This window comes from Homarus americanus, unplaced genomic scaffold (assembly GCF_018991925.1).
Source record: "Homarus americanus isolate GMGI-L3 unplaced genomic scaffold, GMGI_Hamer_2.0 scaffold10188, whole genome shotgun sequence".
In the NCBI taxonomy this organism is placed as follows: domain Eukaryota; kingdom Metazoa; phylum Arthropoda; class Malacostraca; order Decapoda; family Nephropidae; genus Homarus; species Homarus americanus.
In genome coordinates this window covers 154,479-169,688 of record NW_024741309.1, presented here as the reverse complement: position 1 = coordinate 169,688, position 15,210 = coordinate 154,479, and the positions used below count along the sequence as shown (strand labels likewise).

At 38.2% G+C, this 15,210-nt stretch overlaps 1 protein-coding gene across 1 annotated transcript; it reads left to right on the top strand.

Moving 5' to 3' along the window:
• Positions 1–2,194: 2,194 nt before the first annotated feature.
• LOC121875831 (ATP-dependent zinc metalloprotease YME1L-like) lies at positions 2,195–14,340 on the top strand. The gene is made up of 15 exons (XM_042380529.1): positions 2,195–2,330; positions 3,803–3,940; positions 4,378–4,531; positions 5,000–5,158; positions 5,739–5,903; positions 6,378–6,554; positions 7,003–7,097; positions 7,218–7,461; positions 8,250–8,485; positions 10,018–10,135; positions 10,928–11,038; positions 11,900–12,051; positions 12,607–12,753; positions 12,920–13,084; positions 13,277–14,340. The coding sequence occupies exons 1-15, from the start codon at positions 2,295–2,297 to the stop codon at positions 13,421–13,423; spliced, it is 2,244 nt and encodes a 747-aa protein (XP_042236463.1). The 5' UTR covers positions 2,195–2,294; the 3' UTR covers positions 13,424–14,340.
• The last annotated feature ends 870 nt before the right edge of the window (positions 14,341–15,210 follow it).

The window sequence follows — 15,210 nt, the reverse complement described above, 5'->3', positions numbered from 1 at the left end:
ACCTTTTTTGGAGTGAGGTTGTGAACTGTTGGAACAATCTGCCAGAGAGAGTTGTGACGGCACCGAGCGTGAGCTCATTTAAGACCAGACTTGACCAACACTGTAGCAGGTACCGATACATTCTGGAATCAGTACTTGCCAACAGGGCCTGAACTTGCCTTGCTTATACTACAGACGGGCAAGGGGCGACCTAATTGAGGTGTATAAGCATCTCAAGGGGCACTACTCAGTCGAGTGTCCTTACTTGGAGCTGGCGGACGCTCACCCCACAAGGGGTCACAGCTGAAGAAGCCGCAGGTCCAGAAAACTGTGAGGGCAAACTTTTTCGGAGTGAGAGTTGTGAACTGTTGGAACAATCTACCAGAAAGTGTTGTGATGGCATCGAGTGTGAGCTCTTTCAAGACCAGACTTGACCAACACTGGAGCAGGTTCAGGTACATTCAGGAGCCGGTGCATGCCCAGTACTTGCCAACAGTGCGTAACAGAGACATGAGCGATCGCCCAAGCGGCTAATGAGCCAACCAGGTAGGTTTGGTTAGTTTATTTTTGGTTTGGTGTTGTATTTGAGGATTGCATCATATGTCAATATTTACACAATAATAAAAAAAAAAGCTTACAAGCCAACACCAAGATTTATGTTGTATCTTTTTATTTACTGTAAAATAAATTAGATGATAACATATGTGGGGTTTTTGGATGTTTGGTTCACACTCAGGATGGGATGGAGAAAGGAAACTCACTATGTGCTCTCTGTATACATGTTGTATTGGTTGTACAATGCAGCTTGGTGCTGGGAAGGCAGCATGGTTACAAGCATGATGTAGAGAGAGCTGGTTGGTGAGGATGCTCAGAGAAGGACAGCTTGTGGGTCGCCATGCTCGCCCGCGGGAGAGGACCGCCAGGCAGGCGGAGGAGGAGGTGTTGCTGGCTGGTTGGTGTAGGTAGAAAGAGGCAGGTCACCACGAGGTCAGGTCTTAAATAGCGGGGAGTAGGCATGGCTTAGTAGTTGACCCCCGCTCCGTGATGTATGGCGGCGCTGGTTGACCCAGACCACAGGCATACACTGTGGAATTGGTGGGGTCGGCTACTCAGCGACAAACAGCGTTTGTAGGGGAGAAATCCACTGCACATACTTTACGATCCTGTGGTAGTTATGGCTAGATTGGTGAGGTGGGTGCGTCATTATTGGTCAATCACGTGATGACATCTGGCGGATTTCATAACAATTAGATTTTTTTTTCTTAGTTGCTTTACAAAACGATAATGTTTTCAAGTAAATATCATGGATATAATCTTATTGTTATCAATATCACGAATTAATCACACTAACTAAAATACAATTTATTTTATGATATTTTCAGTCTATTAGCTAACTATCATCAGGCAATACTTACATATGTTCAGTATACCCAAAAGTAGTCACCCTCACTACACCCTCTCCCCCATTTTCTTGACATGATTATACATTTCTTTTTCGAGATTAAATGGTTATTGTTATGTATAATCTAAAGTAGACTGGAATATAAAATCAATGTATGTGCTATCAATAGAGGAAACATTACATATAATTATGACTCACACACTGTAGAGGGTGATATAATAGTTACCATGAATGATAAATGCATTGTCATCCTTTCACCATTAAAGTTTTGGATCACAGCTACAGTAGATTATTTAACTCCACTAATTAATGAAAAAAAAAGTAGTTCCCACAAAAAAAGGTTATCTATGTATTAATATGTATAGTAATGTTAGTGAATGATATAACATGTTAATCCGCATCTTGACCTTCACTTATTCTAATGTTTACAACACTGCGGTGCGCAAGATGAATAATGTTACGGTAATACCACGATCAAAACGGAACTAGCCATTTTCCTTCTAGATAAGATAATCATAACTAAAAGCTTGCATAGTTTTTTTTGGGGTAATATAAAACAAATATTATCACAGGTATTTACCATAATGGAAATTTTGGCATTATATAATGAAATGAACAACCTTCTCTAACAAAACACTTAACTTTAACCAACTTAATAGAAATATATATATTTAAGATCATTCGGATAAATTGGGTCTTTTTATTCAATTTTGTCTGATTAAAACATATTTGAACTTGGCTGTCATCAAAATAGGAAAAAAAAATAGATGATGAATTCTACAGGTTCGTGGTATTATCTTAAGATTGTTTACCGTGAGTGCAAACGGAGGGACCTGCATTTTTTTGGTCGTGTAAAGTATTATTGCAGCTGTGACACCACCACCCCTCACCTGTACCCTTTATACCAGTCACAATGTTCAGTACATCCAGCAGCTTCCTTCACAACCAGGTAAGAGGGAATCCTATTGTATTTATAGTTATGTAACTTGTACCAGTGGGGAGGTGGTGCCAGAGTGCCACTTTTGAAACACCACTTCTATGATTGTTAACCATAGTAGTTCGTTATTAATTATGATGAGAATTATATTGGGCAATTCTTCACTACAGTAGCAAGTAGGCCCAAACTACTGGCCTCCAGGGAGTTTGTACGTCTTGAGATAATTAAAACAATCCATTAGTGAATTATGTCTGGTTATAGGTGGAGCAGATTTTGGCCACTCTCAGAGGCCTGTTCCTGCTGAGGTAAGACATAGGCTGCCGATAGTTCATTTTCATTCACCAGAAGGTAATAATGTACACAATCGTAAGAAGGAGCAACTGTAGGAAAACAATTTATACTAATTTTTCTTTTTTTGTATCTCTAAGATAAAAAAGATTATTATATAGTAAAAACCAACTCCTCGACTCTACACCGAGACATGGTTATTACTGAGGTGTTTTTTATTTTCTATCCGCTGGTGGTAACCAAATCATAAAAGCTCTGCGAAAGGAGAAATGGGTCATAAAACACTGAAGAATTTCCTCATAAAACAGTTATAACTTGTACATAGAGTATAACATACATCCCTAGAGAAACAATGTCTTGTTCCTTGGTCAAAAAATAAATAAATCGGAGGAATAACAACCTTCTTAATTTTGCATCTCCATTATTTCCGTGAGTTGTTGATGTGAGCGCCAAGAGGCAGCTGTTTCATAGTCATTAACGCTTCTGTTTCATAATCACAAAAACCTGCAGCGACTTTAGAACATTTTTATGTAGATGATTAAAAATTCTCATATATAATTTATTAACAAGTAATAAGCTTCTTGGTGTAGCAACTGAATTTACTTTTAGCTTTGGTGGATGTTGTCTGAGAACGTCACTGAGAACACTGATGTGACACACTGTACTGACTGCCAATAGTCTTGTTGGTATTACCTTTAACATCACATATTTACATCATTTGTTATGTTGTCATTGTTATTTGTATGGGCAGGCTTGTGTTTTAACCTAACCTAACCTATGGAAGTAACACTGATCCGACTTACAAACAGGAATGAAACCTGTTTATAACGCGGGGACTGCCTGTACAGTACTGCACACAAGTAATTCACTCCCATATCAATTCCAGTACTGTATATCTATTTTTTTTAAGCAAAAGTCCTTTCCATCTCCTTTTCTTCCATCATATTAACATTACAGCATTTTATTTCATGTAATTTAGTTTGGCTTATCATCTACACTTTGATATTAAACAAATGGATAAAAATAACATGTATTTAATATTTTTTATGTTTTTTGAGACATTTTAGGCCAAAAAATAACAAGAGTTAAACATAATTGCTGTAAAATTGTATAATAGACAAATGTAATTATTTTAAATTTTAGCAAGGTCATCACATGCAATACATTATATCATTATATGGCTTCTTGTTCTGCAGGTTGTGTTGCCGTTGTCCTACATTGTGTCACAGTACCCGGGTGTGAGAAGAGGTCACAACAAGGCCAACGCTTCGAAACAAAATGGAAATCACGCACCAAACACTGTTGACATTATGTGCTCTGACCACTTGGCTGAGGTACAGTATTAATTATGTGATACAATACCATAATACAGTTATATACTAGAGAGGGATACAAAATAGTGTTAGTGGGTTTCTTGATGAATATCGATCTAAAAATGAAATAGGTGTTGCAGGTATTAGGAGAGTGATTAAGAGTGAAGTGAAAACAATTAGATATATACCACAGATGGAATATGTACTGTAATAGTGTGTGTGTGTGTGTGGGAGGGCTGGTAACACTGGTAATGGTATGAGTGTGTATGGGAAAATTGGTAACACTGGAAGAAAGTCGAGATATTTACTGTATTAGGATTAATTTGTGTTAAAGAGAGTCTGAGTGATCTACTGGGCTGTGTAGTGAGATGGGGGTAATAGGATACTTATTGATATATTGAAAATATCTATACAGGTATATAGATGATACTTATATGAATTTCTGTTCGTACCCTTAGACCGTACAGCTGTTGGGTGAGTCGGGACTTGAGGAAGTGAGTAAACTGGTGACGCCTCAGTTATTACATCACCTTGCTCTTCATGGACCTAAGGTGAACCTGCCCTGTGTGGTGGACTTGACCAAGGAATGCCTGCAGTCATCACACCTTCTTGGTTAGTGTTCTGTTGTCTCTTGAAGATTTGATGTTTGTTGTATCTCTGTCATAGTAATGAAGTGATATACAGTGGAGACTTCATACTGTATAGGAGTAATTGAGGTGAAGGTAGAGCCAATAAAGCAATTTCTCAGATAGACCGATAAGTAACAGACCTTCTACCGGACTTATTGGACTTACAGTATGATAGTCCGAAGTCAACCAGTACCGGACATTAACTAGATATACTGTATATCTTGACTCAATTGTTATGTTAAAGTGGTAGTTCATGATGAATCAAGATGTAAGTGTACAGAATTTAAGAGTTACAATAACTCCCACTTGTGACTGTGACTGTGGGAGAAAGAGCTGTGTGATGAGGGCAGTGACTGTTCCCACGTCATGTAGGGAGATCCTTAGACTCAGTTTATGATGACATGTTAATTGAATTATCTTAAATAGATAATCATGTCGTTATGTTTTACAGATAGAAAACAAAGATGGCATGTTTCTCATAAATCAGCGAACACCTTCCTAGAAAATAAACATATGGGTTCCATCGCACCATCTTTTTCTGGAGACGTACGACTTCAACCTCTCTTCAATATTACTAAGAAACTTCTGTCATCACACACCCTCTCGCCAAGTGAGTATGAGCCATGTGCATCTTTTGTTTAGTTATAAGGGGCACCAGGTCACATATCATGAAAAACAAAAGAATTGCTATTATAAGGCCCACCATCTGTACTATGAGATCTCTGTTAGTGCTTTTCTGTGGTTCTGAACATGAATGATAGTATTAGGATTCAGAACAAATAGAGTATAACATAGGTGTTTTTGTCGAAAGAAAGTTATCCACTTATTCACCAACACAGTGAAGCTATTGAACAGGAGGCTAGAGTGCACCAACCTCTCCCTGCTAAACAAAAGTGATTATCAGACTTGAATTATGGAATAAACGCTAATAAGTTTACTTTGAGTTAAACACTATTGAGTTACCTATATTTTAAGGAGCTTTTTTCCTCTAAGTGACTTTCAACAGTGATAAAAGGCAGTTATGAGAAATGTTAAAAAATAGGAAAGACTGTAGGTAGCTACTTAAGAGATGAACTGCCATAACAGAAGTGGAAGGGAGAAGAATGCAGGCAGACAGATGAAGGGCTCAAGAGGTTGGTTATGAGATTGAAAGGAGAAAGTACATGTGTTCTTGTTTCTTTAATTTTCAGATGTTGTGCAGTATTGTGGTTTCAAGACACAGCAGTCTATTGAACGAGAAGCTCTTCGGCAATCATCTGTGACGAACAGGTTACGTGATGGTTTGAAGTCCAGACAGCGCTCTGTAACCAATAGAACTTTGCAACAGGAAACAGAACACAACACTAAACTAAAAGGTAAATATTTTTACATAAGGTGAAGCTTTACAGATGTGATAGAAAGTGTTTGTAGTATACCTGTATTCATGTCCTGGGCCTCCTGAAAATTCAATATGAGCCAATATCTTATGACCTGGTCTAAGTGCCATTTAATTACTTGAAGTTAAAGCATCCTTTGGTGGACAGATCAATTAGCTTAGAAATGTAATTCTTTAATCATGGTACAAATATTGAGGTGTGTATGTGTGTTTTAATCATGGTTTGGGTATATTTATAACTCATAACTCATTGGTGTATTTAGTAAACTAGTAAAGAAGTTACTCAAATTGCTATTTTATAAGCTCACCCTGCAGAACACATACTGTAATGGTATAACATTGTCTGTCTCTTAACTCTGTAAGGGGGAGTTGCTTTTAGAGATGCATATACTGTAGATTAATTCTTTTAATTTTGACAGTAGTGTGATCCCTATTTTGTAACCTATTTTCACAGGTCTGATGTCGGAGGAGGCGACAGAAGGAGGTCGCAAATCTCTCAAAGTGGCTTTTGCTGAAGGTTACCTGGCAGCTGACCCACAGAAACAACAGTCCCGGGCCATGAGGTGGATACGTAACTTCCAGCAGGTTTTAGCCGTTGTGGTGTTCATAGCCATACTCATCTCTCTGATGGGTGAGGACCCGATTATGTTTGTTGTCTTCTCATTGCTGTGGTAATGTAGGTCAGCCTTGTTGTTCTGTTACAGACATACTTTTAGCCGTGTAAACATGTATGATGGTTTTACTAATTACTTTCTATCTATCCATCTTTATCTACTTATCTTTATCTATCTATCTAGTGTAAGCAATGCTAAAGTTTTATGAGACTAGAACCAGGTGTAGCTGCTTATTTCATGGTGTTCTCTGCTTTAAGAATGTGGTATAAAGGTGAGCAGAAGAACGTCATTCTAAAACCAATAGTAGTGTGGAAAGTTAGAATGAGTGCGGTGTCTGAAACCTACTACATGGTACAGACACACACACACAATTGACTCTATTGCCCCAGTTTTCTGCATACACAAGATCATTTCCATTTAAACTAATTAAATATATAAATTAACATATATTTTCCTTCTCTACAGGTGGCATGGGAGGGTCTGTATTCAGGATGCATGTTGGAAATGGTAATGAAGTCCATCCTGAAGAAATTACTGTTTCATTTGAGGATGTAAAAGGGGTATGTTAGTTTTTCTTGATTTCTGTGTTATTTAGCTTTTTTTCATTCTTTATAACAAGCCTTTCATATATTTATTGCAAAATACTGTTATGCCATAGTAATAATGTGAGTGTTTAACAGGTGGAGGAAGCCAAGCAAGAACTGCAAGAAATTGTTGAATTCTTAAGAAACCCTGAAAAATTTACCTCCTTGGGAGCTGAACTGCCAAAAGGTGTGCTGTTAGTGGGTCCACCGGGTACTGGCAAAACTCTTCTTGCACGAGCTGTGGCTGGAGAAGCTGGTGTGCCCTTCTTCCATGCTGCTGGCCCAGAGTTTGATGAGATCTTGGTTGGACAAGGCGCCCGTAGAGTGCGTGACCTCTTCCGTAAGTCTTCCTTATATGTGGTATATTTTTTCTTTTGTGGCATAAAATTTACCTCTGAAATGCTGTATATCGTGTTGTTTATCCTCATTCATTACACTCATTCTGTCTCTCACCACAAGGAAGTATTGAATTTCATTTACCTTGATGTTAAACCATCTAGGTAACATGTAACTGTCCCTTCAGACCCATAAGGGGTAATAATGTTAGTTCTTTCTGTACCCATTTTAGTCATCATCATTATCACTGTTTATGGCCATATTCCACGCTTGTTTGGATTAGACATGCCTACCTAATGGCATGGTGTCCTGGTTGTCATTTGGCAAATTTTAAGAAAGTTATATGACTGGATGCCCTTCCTATTACCTGTTCAAGTAAATATTTATATCCAAGAATTTGTTCATACACCATTGGATCTAAGCTTCCAATGAATAAGGAGTCTCAGATGTGAATCAAGATACATTTTGCTGAAAACTGAATGATGATGAAGTTGTAATTCATATGGTAATCAATATAAAAAAGGGGGGATAGTTCACAGAGGGATAAATAGATCCTTTTCTTTTGTTTTTTGCAAGATATGTTCACTCTAAACATTGTGTTGATTGATTTAATCCCTTCACTACAGAGATGCCACTTTTACCATTTTATTTGGCTAATGCCAGATGATTTTATTCAGCTCAGAGGCAACCCCATTCAGAAGGGGTTAAAGGGATATTGCTATGTAAAATTAATATTATGATAATTTCATCCTGGTTTGTTGACACTTTAACATGTCATTATTGATGTTACAGGAGCAGCCAAGATACGGGCTCCCTGTGTGATCTTTATTGATGAAATTGACTCGGTTGGAGCTAAACGTTCCAACTCTGTATTACATCCATATGCCAATCAGACAATCAACCAGTTGTTAGCAGAGATGGATGGTTTCCATAAGAATGAGGGTGTTATTGTCTTAGGGGCCACCAACCGAAGGGATGATCTTGACAGAGCTCTCCTGCGACCTGGAAGATTTGATGTGGAAGTCCAGGTCAGTTTATGTTTTATTGTTTAGTGCTTGAAAATTTTTTCATAGAGGACCATTTAGTGTTGTTGATATTGTTTCAGCAGTTACTATATGGGATGAGTAAAATTGGAACAGTTTGGTACTGCACAATTTTATATTACTTACTTACCCAAAAATATAAAATGAACAGCAAATGACACAATGGGAAAGATTGCACATGAGCTTGGCTTCACAAAAAGTGATTGTGTTTCTGGTAACATATTAGAAAACATTGGTCATTATAGATTATTTTTAGTTTTTGAGATACTACAGTATACTATATATACTGTATTGTGAATGAGACTCGGAAAAAACAAGGAGATAACTTCAGTATTTTCCTGTTCGCCTGGCAGCTTATATTACGCTGTTTGTTTTACTATTTTGATCCATTGACTTACACTCGGTTATGACAGCTGGGGTTGATTTATTAGTGTGTTTGTAAATGAAACTGTTAGCCAGCCCATCATCCTGGAGTGAGGGAGATCACATGTGGAAGTTGCTCTCTGGAGGCAGCAGGAGGTCACATTACTAACACTTATGTCTCTTGTTGTAATACTGTACAAAGTCAATCTGATATTTTAAATTCAGTTACAAGACAATATTCATAGAGAGTAAAACCTCAGACTGGCTCCAACATGTCTCCTAAAAGCTAAGTGTCAGATCTCTTATGTGACACTCCAGAGATAAGTGTCATGGTTCCAGGTGTTATTATGCAGGTAAGACTGTTATATGAGTATTGTGTGTTTCAAGTTTGTTGTTTATGAGCATTGATTAGCCTTGTGCAGGAAGATATATGTCTGTGAATGATACAATTGTATATTAATATAAAGAAAATATCTTTGAAAGACAACATTACTGTTCAAGAAGGAGTAAGACCTGTTGAAGGCTAGATAACTAGAGCTGTTTGGTAAGACTATAGTTTGGTTTAGTACGAACATCATTACTCTGAATAATATTTATTTTTGTGCCATCATCACCTATATCCATGTCTCTGCAGCTGTCTATGAAATGCTTCTGTTCTTAACACACTCATGCACCGCCTTATTAACAGAAGAGCTGCGCTGTATATTTTCTTTGGATAAATTTGGCAACCAGATTTTTTTTTTTTTTATGAAACTAACTTCATTCTACACAATTGGTTGTTCTTTCACATTAAACCATATTACAACATACTGGAGTGTAACATAGTACAATAATGCATCTTTGTGTTAGGTAATTGAAATACAGTATTGTAAAATAAACATATAACCACCTATAAGTACTTTCCATCACTTTTACATATAGCTGAGACATACGGTATATTGTATGCACAGAGGGGCAGTATTGTGCAGTTTACATGTGACGGTTAAAAGTTTGAATAAATGAAATATAAAAGATAAACAAATTAACACTTTTAAAACGCTTACACAGTGGAGGGTGCGAGTTGGGGAGAGATACACCACCTTCAGCAGTATGGTAGCATATATTTCCCCCTTATTATCAAGTATTCATTCATAAGCCACTGTTGTTTGTTACAGGTTCCTGTTCCAGACCTTGCTGGGAGGAAAGAGATTTTTGAATACTACTTGGGTAAAGTGAAGGTTGGACACGACGTAGACAAAAATGTTCTCTCCCGAGGTACCACGGGGTTCACTGGTACGTATCTCAGTTTTGATGTTCCCACCACCTGTAACTTAAGTCTTTATCCTTTCCATCCATCCATCCATCCATTCATCCATCCATTCATCCATCCATCCATCCATCTATCCATCCATCCATCCATCCATCCATCCATCCATCCATCCATCCATCCATCCATCCATCCATCCATCCATCTATCTATCTATCTATCCATCCATCCATCCATCCATCCATCCATCCATCCATCCATCCATCCATTCTTTGTTCCAGTTACAGGTTTCCAGAGGTGGGGGAGTATATTTTACAAGCATTTTACTCTAATTTGTTTCATGCATACAAGCCTTTACTTACTATGGTCCAGGATGACTGAATAGGTGTCAATCCACTTACCCCCAAAAAGTGAATTGATAAGTGACAGTAAAATGATGTTGTCTTTGGGTAAGCTTAGTTCTTGTCTTTGGGTAAGCTTAGTTCTTATTAATATCGTATTCTTCCTTCCAGCTACTTAGTGTTGACAAAAACATCTTTCTCTTCTCACACACAATACTGCTATCACGACCTGGGAACTCCCTCAGTGACTGGATGACAAAGTCTGTTTGTCTGTAGGGCAAAACTATACAGTATGTCCTTGTACCTCTTTCCTTTGTCTTTCAATGCGTGTCTTGCATGTCACTACAATTCTACATCCCCTTTCTTGAGGTTTCCATATCCGTCGATCATCCTCTCTCATAGTCGGAAACGAGTCAAGTTAACGTAGAAGTGAATTGATTTGCTGTGTGTGTATGAGTAAATTATTTTTGTTTTCAGGTGCGGATATAAAGAATGTAACCAACCAGGCAGCACTGAGAGCAGCCGCTGATCAGGTTGACTCGGTCTCCATGAAGCATCTCGAGGCAGCAAGAGATAAGGTCCTTATGGGTAGGTTGAATATGGTCTGTTGTACTGATCATTTTGAATATTTTAGATAAATTACATACTTTTCATCCTCAGGGAGTGTCAGTGTTTACTCCCCACTCTCTGTCATCTCCTCGGCCCATAATTCTTGCCTTAATCTCAGTAAAATACACCATCATTAGACATCTCAGACAGCAGTGTCTTTGTACCACACATGAAAAAAGGAAGAATAAGAGAGAGAAACAAGAATGGGTTAAAAGATGCATTAAAACAGTAGGCATTATCATTCAGGAGCAGACATCAAGGAAATATTTTGAAGTGTTAGAAAATTCAGGTTTTGCTTTTGACCCCATGAGTACGATGACAACCCACCGTGCTTGGAGGATAATTTCATTATTCTGTGGGCTAGCTAATTATACTAAAGTGGTTAGCATTATATTAAAGGTGTTATATATGACTTGGGTATTTCATCTGAGCTTTAGTAGTGGTATTCAGAACTGACCTCAACTCAGTCTTCCACCTCTTTCAACACATACTTTTTGCTTCCCCCATAAAAATTTAAGCTGCTTTAGTTTTGTTTGTCCTGTATGTCATCATATTATGAGGTCCATTTTTTTTCTGTTGGTTATCTGTCACTGAACACTGTAATTTTTTCACTCAGTTCCTTATCCTTCCTTTGTTCATCCTAAATTCTAAAGTCTTTTCCTTGGTGTCTCTTCATTATGGAAATTCTTGTTCACAACTGTACTGGGTGCTCCTACCTTGGAGAATAAATGACAACCAGTTTGATACTTCATCAGTGTTATCACATTCAATAAGATGTTTTTGTACATTTATGGCCTCCCTTTGTCATTCATGTATAGTACTGTACTGTACTGTTTTCAGGACCGGAAAGAAAATCTCGCATCCCAGACGAGGAGGCAAACCTGGTGACGTCTTACCATGAAGGTGGCCATACACTGGTGGCTTTTTATACCAAGGACTCTCACCCTCTGCACAAGGTCACCATCATCCCTCGAGGACCATCTCTGGGACATGTAAGAGGCTTCAACAATTTGTGATTAACTGCACCATAAGAATTTGAGATGAAGATTACTGTTGGTTTTGTTCCTGTCTATTACTTTGTTTATCTATTTATTTTTGTAATCAGTGTTTATCTATTAATTTTTTGTAATCAGGTATGCATGGTATTTTATTGAATTAAGTTCAGTGATAGCTTTAGTCTCCCAGGTCTACAGTACTTAATGGCTCGTGTATACTATGTAGTTAGAGGGGCAACTTTACATCCTGACGTGTTACAGGTTAGTTGATAGTTCTTAAGGCTCACAAGCCATGAAGTTTGCAAATTTTTTTACCCAAGGAACAAAAATACCCCCAAAAATTTAGAAATTCTGCTATACGGGGATGAATGCGCTATAGAAACATACGATAGTTGAGTAATTATACACTTGCTTCACACTGAGACTCCTGCTGGTATAAACTACAGTGTGATGCAGGTTATTTCACCCTCTGTTCTACACAATTTGTTTTTTCTTCCAATATTTACACAAAACTTAATCCTGAGAATAATTTTTTTCGTGATCACTGAACAGACTGCCTACATCCCAGCCAAGGAGCAGTACCACATGACCAGAAGTCAGATGTTGGCCACCATGGACTCCCTTATGGGTGGAAGAGCAGCAGAGGAACTAATTTTTGGTAATGACCTCGTCACTTCTGGGTCATCCTCTGATCTCAAGGTATTATTTATTAATTTTGTTTCTATCATTGTTCTTATTTATTTAGAAGAGGAGCAGTGTAGCCTTATTCTCTAGCACTTACTTTAAAAAAGATACTCTTAGTGTGAAAGTTTGAGAACAACTTTCTTCTTTGGGCAGTAATGAAGTAATATTTTTGTTCTATCAGCAAGCAACCAACATTGCCACTCACATGGTGAAGGACTTGGGTATGAGTGAGCGTGTGGGACTTCGCACATTTGAAGACAACTCTAGCCAGCTCATCAGCACTGGTGACTCACTTGGGCAGTCAACAAAAGAATGCATTGATACAGAGATCAAGAGATTGTTACAAGTAAGGCTTTTGTTTACACACACACACACACTGTATATACAGTATGACTTGATTTGTTACTGGACAATTTATGCCAACTCATTTGCATGTGCACTCAAGAACAGTGCAGTAGATTAAATCTACAGAAATATGAGTTCTTTGTGGACTTTTGTCTCATAAGCCGAGTTAATTGTCTGTTATCTTTATTTGCAGGAATCGTATGAGCGAGCAAAGGCAATCTTGAAATCTCATGCCAGGGAACACAAGGCTCTGGCTGATGCACTTATGAAGTATGAAACTCTAGATGCTGATGACATCAAAGCCATACTGGATGGAAAGCCAGTTGCTAAGGAATTGTAGTGTGAAAATAAGCCATATATCATGATTTTCCCTTTGTAAATTTTCCTCATTGTAAAACCGCATATAAGACTGCAAGTGTCTCTAAGACTGTGTTTGCTTTAATCTAGTGTGGAGTTTGGAATGAATCACTCATCCTTTGGAAACTGACTGGAGAAAATTAAGGTGCTTTTATGTTTCTCCACTTATATTTTCTACCATTCATACTCTTCCCAGCTCTCATTCTGCTACAAGACCATTAAATGGTTCCTGGCATTTTAAAAAATGGAGATTTTTTCTTTGTCTCTAAGCCATTTCCCATCATTGTATAGTATTGTATGAGTGGATAGGAACGAGAGCAACATAGACTGTCCCATTATTCACCCTCATTCATACCTCATCACTTGAATAGCAGATGATTTCTGCTTTGGGAATCTGTATCCACATGACCTCAAGAATTATTACCATATGTATTCTGTTCATATTTATGTCCCCTTCCATCTTCCTGTCTCTTCCCCACCCCACAGTATTCTTTTTGACAGTTTAAGCAGTCAACGGTTTCATTTAATGGTTATATCCATTATATTTACCTCTTAGCCCTTTGGCTGCTAGAGATATTTCCTCAGCTGAATAAAATTTAACGACAGTAACCAGAATGAAATTATAAAGTACAGAAATGGCACTAAAGGGGTTAAAAGGATAAGCCAAATGTTGTTATTGTAGGCACGGGAGTGCCTAGGTATTTTAATTTGTTTTAAGGGAGATTTTTTAAAGTGTTTTACCCCTTTTTTTATGATGGTAAATGGCACACATAGTGTAGACACTTTTGTTTGTTGGTTTACTCCAGTGTAGTATAAGTCAAAGGAAGTACTTATATTTCTGAAAGCTCTTCTTTTTTTTAGGTAGAGCTGTATTTTTAGTGTATAAATTAGATATGTAATTGTCTAAGTATTATTCCATATTTATACCTCATCTCAACAGTTACTTCATGATCATGGTATTTCACTACAGAGTAACATGTTTGCTTCAAGTGTAGCAAAGTATTTCACTTAACAGGGTCAGTGATGTTTAGCCAGCCACTAGCAGTTTTGAAGGACATTATAGATCCTTTCAAATTTCTGAAAGACCTCAACATACTCCCAGAAAGAGGTTAGATCTCAAAGCTAAAGTCAACTTTTCTAAGAAAACATGACTGGTTACAAGTTAAATGGACTCCAATCCTAATAGGCCCTAGCCTAACCTAATTTTAATAGTTCAAAAATCATCATTTTAAGGCCATTTTCTACACTTAAATGGTTTAGCCACAGTTACCTGTTGGCAGTTGTTGGGTAAAACTAGAATGAGATGTTCACCCCCTCACACTTACCATTATAAACCCAGGGTGGCAGCAAAGACCAGGGGATGAGCATAACACTGGTGACCCGGTTGGCATCAGGCATGTTGTAGCAAAGTTTTATGGCTGGATGCCCTTCCTAGCACCAACCCACAAGGTGGGAACAGCTGGCAAGGCAGGGTCACAACACCCTGAGGTTCCGGTAATCAAAGACCATCCTGTGGAGGTATGGGTTTGTGTTCACACTCAGGATGGGTTGGAGAAAAGAAACTCACAATGTGCTCTCTGTATACATGTTGTATTGGATGTACAATGCAGCTTGGTGCTGGGAAGGCAGCATGGTTACAAGCGTGATGTAGAGAGAGCTGGTTGGTGAGGGTGCTCAGAGGAGGACAGCTTGTGGGTTGCCATGCTCGCCGGCGGGAGCGAGGACCACCAGGCAGGCGGAGGAGGAGGAGGAGGAGGTGTTGCTGGCTGG

Coding starts and splice junctions, on each gene's coding strand:
- LOC121875831 (XM_042380529.1), top strand. CDS start 2,295: ATGTTCAGTACATCCAGCAGCTTCCTTCACAACCAG. Junction 5,904..6,377: donor ACACAACACTAAACTAAAAG/GTAAATATTTTT, acceptor CTATTTTCACAG/GTCTGATGTCGGAGGAGGCG. Junction 7,462..8,249: donor TAGAGTGCGTGACCTCTTCC/GTAAGTCTTCCT, acceptor TTGATGTTACAG/GAGCAGCCAAGATACGGGCT.